Below are 6,919 nucleotides of genomic sequence, written 5' to 3'. Positions count from 1 at the left end.
GCTGCTGCTCAGCAGGTATTAATTCTCGACTTCTCAATCAACTCTTCTCAGCTACTTTTTTTGGGTCCCAATACACCTGAAGGGCAGCAGCTATGTGCTGCTGCTGCTGCTGCTGCTGCTAGCAATGAATTAGTTAATTTGTATTTGTTTATTTTAGTTTATTTGTTTGCCGCTGCTGCTAGATGGTATTTTGGTTCATTGAGAAGTAAACAAGTAAGTCAAGTGCTGCTGTAACCAGCACAAACCACCCCCACAATGTGCTGCTGCTGCTGCTGCTGCTGCAGTAGCAGCAGCTGCTGCCGCTGCTGTAACGGCGCGAGGAAGAACAGGGGTTTCTTTTCTGCTGCTAAGAGCCAAGAGACAAATAAAGGAAATGAAGAATAATGAAATAAAAAGAAACAAATAAATGAGCAGCAGCAGCAGCAGGAGCAGCAGCTGCTGCTGCTGCTGCAGCGCCACGGGCTTCTTCTGTTTATGCCTTTATGGACACTTCTGCTGCTGCTGCGGCTGCGGCTGGAGTCGGCACTTGCGCTTCTGCTCCTGCAGCAACAACAGCAGCGGCAGCAAAAGCAGCAGCAGCAGCTGCTGCTGCCGCCCTGCTGCTGCTGCAGCAGCAGCAGCAGCAGCAAAGGGATGGATTAAATGGGGACTTATGCAAAAAGAGGAGTGTCTGCCAAGTCCACAAAACGACAAACTACACAATCTGCTTCTTCGTGCTGCTGCAGGCTGCAGCCGCAGCTGCTGCTGATGAGTTTCATTTGCTTCTCGCAAACGAGGAATTTCTTTTGTCTTTTTTGCTGCTGCTGCTGCTGCAGCAGCAGCTGCTGCTGCTCCCGCTGCTGCTGCCGCAGCTGCCGCTGCCGCTCCTTCTCTGCCTTCTTCGCCGCCGCTGCTGCTGCTGCTGCTCGCCGAGCCTCCTCTTCTGCTGCTGCTGCTGCTGCTGCTTCTGCTGCTGCTGCTGCTTCTGCTGCTGCTCGCTGCCGCTCTCGCTCTTCTTCTTCTTGTCTCTGCCGTTCCCTTTCTGCTTCCTCCTGCCGCCGCCGCTCCTCTTCTGCTGCTGCTGCTGCTGCTGCTGCAGCAGCTGCTGCTGCTGCTTCCTCTTCCTGTCTCTTTCTCTCCGCCTCTTCCTCTTGTCTCTTCCTCTCCGCCTCCGCCGCAGCAGCAGCAGCAGCAGCAGCAGCTGCTGCTGCTGCTGCCTCCTCTTCCTGCCGGCGCCGCCGCTCCTCCTCTTCGCGCTGCTGCTGCAGCAGCAGCTGCCGCTGTCTCTCCTCTTCCTCTCGCTGCCGCTGCTGCCGCAGCCGCTCCTCCTCCTCCTCTTGCTGCTGCTGCTGCTGCTGCTGCTGCTGCTCTTCTGTTTCGTCCTTCTCAGCTGGCTTTCTTTCTTTCAAGTCCTGAGGGCCCCGACGCCCGGGCTTCTTAGCGGCCGGCTTGCCGCATTTGGCTCCCATTGCTGCTGCTGCTGCCGCTGCTGCGGTTTGCTGCTGTTTCTCTTCCTGTTCCTGCTGCTGCTGCTGCTATGTGGTGGTGGGGGGAAGCAGCACGAGGAAGGAAAAGAGGCAAAGAAGCTGCAGGTCTTCAGAGCTAATTTTGCTGCCTGGAGAAGCAACGGGAGCAGCAAGTGGGGCGGCAAGCAAAGGATATGTGCTGCTGCTGCTGCTGCTGCTGTTGCTGCTGCTGCGGTTGCTGCTGCTGTTGCTGGTGTTGCTGCTGCAGTAGAGTTCTGCAGGCTTTACAGACGCGTGGGTGAACTAATAGGGGCAAATAAATAGAGCGAAGGGAGAAGGGGGAGACGTTGGGCAGGGGCCAGTCCCTACTGCTGCTGCTGCTGCTGCTGTTGTTGCTGCTGCTGCTGTTGTTGCTGCTGCTGCAGCTTGCTCTATATTGCCTGAGGACAACTGCTATTTTACCTTCTTTGGCCTATTAGCAGCTGCTGCCTGAGCTGCTGCTGGTGGTGGTGGTGCTGCTGCTGCAGGTGCTAGCCAGTGGTCCCGCGCATCGAAATGCCGTGCTGCTGCTGCTGCTGCTGCTGCTCTTTGAGACGTCTAAAGCCAAAAAAATGGAGTGAAATGAAATAAATTGAATTAATTTAAGCCAAAAGACCCAATTCAAATCTATTTAATGGTGCTTTCCTTCGGCGGCACCGCCGACTGCGGCGGTCGCCGAGCTGCCTGTACACCTCAACGAGGTGTATCGAGAGCTGCGCCACTTCGCAGCTCCGACTTGCAAAAAGGAATTCTTTTAATTATTTTCATTCCTTTTTTATTTTTTGCTTTTTAATTCTTTTTAATTCACTTTTTCTCTTCTTTTTGACCCGCCTTTCGCCCCTCAACTCGCCCGAAAAGCCGAGAAATCGTTTTGCCCTCCGCCACCGCCCACAAGACTCTTCAACGCCAATTCTTTTTCGTTTCAAATTCTCCAAATCTTTCTCCCAAATAATTCAAACAAGAAAAGCCACAGGACACTCAACACATCTAAAAAGCAGCAGCAGCAGCAGCAGCAGCAGCAGCAGCAACAGAAACACGTTACAGGAACGCAGCCGCAGCAGCGTTGCTCCTGCGCTGCATGTGGCAGCAGAAGATCTTCAGAGTTTAAATTCAAAATTTAAAAATTGAAATTAAAAATTAAAATTTGGAATTCAAAAATCGAAAAATCAGAAATTCCATTTGCTGCGCGTACCTCCAGGTGTACAGACACCCGAACACTTTCCGTGGAGCCGTTTCTTTTGAATTTGAATTTGGAAATTTGAATTTAAATAATTTTGAATTTAAACAAAGAATTATCAATTAGAATAAATAATTCTAAATTAAAATAATAACTGCAAATTGAAATAAATAATTGTGAATTGAAGTAAATCTATTTCGAATTTGAATTCAATTAAATGGTCTTCTGGATTTCTCTTTTTCTTTTTGTCTCCAGTTTGAAATAAAAGAATCAAAATGTTTTAAATAAAATAAAAATAGAATTAAAATAAAATTAAAATAAAGTTGAAATAAAATTAAAAGTATTTTAAAACAATTTTAAACTGCTGCGCTGCTCGCCAGGTGTACGTACACCTCAGAAGAGAGCCATTCAAAAGAAACTTCTTCGAATTCCTCTTTGGCTTTTTTTAATCAGAAAATAAATCAAAAATTAATGAATAAATCCAGTTTATATTTTCCATTTAATCATTCCAATTTCTTTTTCAAAGATCAGCCAACTTCATATATTCAAACTGCTGCTCTTGCTGGTGCTGCTGCTGCTGCTGCAGCTGCTGCTGCTGCTCCACCTACTGCTGCTGCTGCTGCACCTACTGCTGGATTAGCTGCGGCTGCTGGATCTGCTGCGGCTGGATCTGCTGGGCCTGCTGCTGCTGCTGTTGCTGCTGTTGCCGCTGCTGCAGCTGCTGCTGTTGCTGCTGCTGCAGCAGCTTACTTACAAATGTGCCCCACAGTCAAAGTATTTCCCGCAGTCACAGCCCAGCCCTCTGCAAACAGCAAAAGTTCCAAAAATAAAATAAAAAAAGAAAAAGAAAATAAAATGAACTTGCTGCAGCAGCAAAAGAAATGAAGACAAATAAGTCTTTTATAAATCAGAAAACTCCAAAGAAATTCCAAAAAATTTTTCAGAAAAAGAAAACAAAAAAAATAAAAACGTGACTTTTAAAGGCTTTCAGGAGAGAGCTTTTTAAGTGTTTTAGAAAGGACTTTTCGGGGGGTTTTAAAGGGTTTAAAAAGGGTTTTGAAGAGGGTTTTAAAGAGGGTTTTAGAAGGGTTCTAAAATGGAGCTACGCAGCTGCCCAATGGCTAACCAGCAGCAGCAGCAGCAGCAGCAGCAAAGGCAGCAGCAGCAGGAAGAGAAGCAGCAAAGGGAGCAGCAGGCAACGGGGCAGCAGCAGAGAAGGGCAAAGGCAAGGAAGGCAGCAGCAGGAAAGAAAGCAGCAGCAAATGCAGCTCTGCGAAAGAGTACAGCTGCAAAGGCAGCAGCAGCAGCAGCAGCAATGGCAGCAGCACGAAACGCAGCAGCGGGAAAGAGAGCAACAGGAAAAGAAACAGCAGCAGGAAAGAGAGCAGCAGCAAAAGCAGCAGCAAGGAATGCGGCAGCAGAAAGCGAATGAGCTAGAGGAGAAACAGCAGCAGGAGAAGCAGCAAATGAGCAGCAAGCGAAGAGGCGCAGCAGCAAATAACTGCGTAAGAGCAGCAGCAGCAGCAACAGCACACAGCTCAGCAACAGCAGCAACAGCAGCAAGAGGAACAGCAGCAGTAAGCAACAAAGCAAGAGCAGCAGCAGCAGCAGCAAACAACTGAGCATTACCATCATCATGACCAGCAGCAGCATCAGCAGCATCAGCAGCAGCAGCAGCAGCAGCAGCAGCAGCAGCAAGGGCTCACTCTCATAGAGGAGCAGCAGCTTGAGGGGGTCCTTCCAGTTGTGCGCGTCAAATCTGTCGACAGCAGCAACTCTTTGGGCCCCTTTTGCTGCGCCCCACAGCCCCCCAACTCCCCCCGTCGATCCCATCGATCCCGATCCCATCGATCCCGATCCCAACACCCCACACCCCACACTTGGCCGCCACACCGCCATTTCGCCTTCGGGGGCGCTCGAGAGTACGTACAGCTGCAGCACAACAAAGTAGTTAATAAATGAATTAAACAATTAAGTAATCATTAATTAGTTGTTTAATTAATTAATTAACTGCTTAATTAAACAATTAGTTAATCAATCAATTAGTTAAGCAATTGAATAATTAATTAATTCGCGTGTAATAAAGGGTCATTCAATTAATTTAATTTAATAATAAATAAATTAACAAGTATTTAATAAGTGGCCGTTTAATTAATTTATTTTAATAAATAAATAAATAAAAGAATAAATAAATAAACAAATAAATAAATAATCAAATAAATAAATAAATAAACAACAAATAAATACATAAATAATGATTCTTTGATTCATTTAATTGGATTTGAGCGAAGAGAAGCCCGCAGTCGATAAAAAAAAATTAAAATTAAATTAAAATTAAAAGACTAAAATCAAAAAATGAAAATTCAAATCTTCAAAGATGAAACAAAAACACAACTCAAATGCAAAAAAGAGAACAAAGAAAGGAAAAACAAATAAAGGATTTTAAAAGAATTTTAAAGGATTTAAAAAAGAGTTGAAAAAGATTCGAAAAAGATTAGATAAAGACTATTAAAAAAATTAAAAGAGGATTAAAAATCGATTTCAAAAAGATCCAAAAAAGATTTAATGAAGAACCAAAATATATTTTAAAATATTTAAAAAAGATTTAAAAGGATAAAAAGATATTAAAAAAGGATTTAAAAGACTTAAAAAGGTTAAAAGGATTATAAAGATTTAAAAAGATTTAAAAAGATTAAAAAGATTAAAAAAGATTAAAAAGACTAAAAAGATTAAAAAAGATTTTAAAAATAAAAAAAGACTTAAAAAATAAAAAACTCAAAAAGTCAAAAGTGTCCAAAATGTCAAATCAAAGAAAGCCAAGCAAACTCCCTCGCCTGTACTTTTGTTTATTCATTTAATTAATTTAACTAATTTGATTTAATTAATTTAATTTAATTTAATTAATTTAATTTGATAAATTAAATTAATTAAATTAAATTAATTTAATGTACTTATTTTACCTCCCGCTTGAAGAGTCGGATGTCTTCGACCCGCTGGCCTTCGACTGCGTAGGCCAGCGGGGGGTTTGAAGAGTGCGTCATTCTAAATAAATAAATAAATAAATAAATAAATAAATAAATAAATAAATAAATAAAATAATTTATTTATTTACAGGGCAGTGCTGGAAGCAAGAAAAATGGAAAGAGGAGAAGAAAGAACGGTGAAATGAGCTGCTCAAGTGCTGCTGCTGCTGCTGCTGCTGCTGCTGCTGTTGCTGCTGCTGCTGGTCGCACCTGAAATCGATCTGTTCGATCCTTCCTTCGAAGTCTCCTTGAGGGAAAATGTCATTTACAAAAACATTATAGTCTAAACAAACAAGCAGCAGCAGCAGCAGCAGCAGCAGCAACTGGACAGCAGCAGCAACCATGAACCCCTGATCACCAACGCAACAAAACCCAAAACTGGAGCCGCAGCAACACCTCCAGCAGCAGCAGCAGCAACAGCAGAAGGGACAGCAGCAACAGCAACACAAGCAGCAGCAGCAGCAGCAGCAGCAGCACCTTGTACTCTGAGGGGCCACAGCATTTGTTTGTTTCTTTTGACTTCCATTACAACAGGATGCTGCAGCCGACAGTCCAAGTGCAGCAGCGAGAAAATGCCGGTGGCAGAGCTTTCGCCAACAGCAAATATGCTGCTGCTGCTGCTGCTGCGCAGCACGCTGCTGCTGCTGCTGCTGCAGCTGCTGCAGCAGCAGCAGCTGCTGCCGTACGGACAGAAGGGAGAAGGTTCCACGTCCACTGCATGCAGCCAGTAGCCTGAAGAAGACAAAAGGACTTAAATCAAAATAATTAAATTAAATTAAATTGACAAATAAAATAAAATAAAATAAAATAAAATAAAATAAATGATTTCATTTAATCAAAGAAAACATTAAATGCAAAGGACACAAAAGAGGAATTGAGGAGCAGACGGCAGCAAACAAGTGGCAGGCAAACAAACAAATAAATGAAAATAAAATAATAAATTTAAATTAAATAAATAAAATAAATAAACAAATAAATAATAAACATTTGTATCTGGAAGAAGCAACACAAGCAGCAAAAATTACCCAAAAAAGTACAAGAAAACACCCAAGCAAAGCTGCAGCAGCAGCAGCAGCAGCAGCTGGCGCAGCAGCAGCAGCTGGCGTAGCAGCAGCAGCTGCTTCTGCCACGGCCGCCATACATGGCACTGTTGCTGCTGCTACTGCAGCAGCAACAGCGACTTGCCCTTGCTGCAGCAGCAGCAGCAGCAGCAGCGGGAAGGGCGGCGGCGGCGG

At 44.1% G+C, this 6,919-nt stretch overlaps 2 protein-coding genes across 2 annotated transcripts in view; both read right to left on the bottom strand.

The window, feature by feature from the left end:
- Nucleotides 1-650: 650 nt before the first annotated feature.
- Nucleotides 651-1,448, bottom strand: ETH_00020550 (uncharacterized protein; the record flags this gene model as incomplete). The annotated part of the gene is made up of 1 exon (XM_013377658.1): nt 651-1,448. The coding sequence occupies one exon, from the start codon at nt 1,446-1,448 to the stop codon at nt 651-653; it is 798 nt and encodes a 265-aa protein (XP_013233112.1).
- Nucleotides 1,449-3,206: 1,758 nt separating this feature from the next.
- The window catches only part of ETH_00020545 (uncharacterized protein), a gene marked incomplete at both ends in the record, with an annotated part of 6,276 nt that continues 2,563 nt past the window's right edge, over nt 3,207-6,919 (bottom strand). Inside the window, 5 exons of the mRNA XM_013377657.1 lie at nt 3,207-3,391; nt 4,368-4,593; nt 5,622-5,703; nt 5,895-5,967; nt 6,162-6,416. Of these exons, the coding sequence (XP_013233111.1) occupies nt 3,207-3,391; nt 4,368-4,593; nt 5,622-5,703; nt 5,895-5,967; nt 6,162-6,416 (821 nt within the window). The remainder of the gene's footprint in view (nt 3,392-4,367; nt 4,594-5,621; nt 5,704-5,894; nt 5,968-6,161; nt 6,417-6,919) is intronic.

This window comes from Eimeria tenella, genomic scaffold (assembly GCF_000499545.2).
Source record: "Eimeria tenella Houghton genomic scaffold, Eth_scaff6, whole genome shotgun sequence".
Taxonomy (NCBI): domain Eukaryota; phylum Apicomplexa; class Conoidasida; order Eucoccidiorida; family Eimeriidae; genus Eimeria; species Eimeria tenella.
The sequence above is the reverse complement of the archived record's forward strand: the minus strand, read 5'-3'. Positions and strand labels throughout refer to the sequence as shown.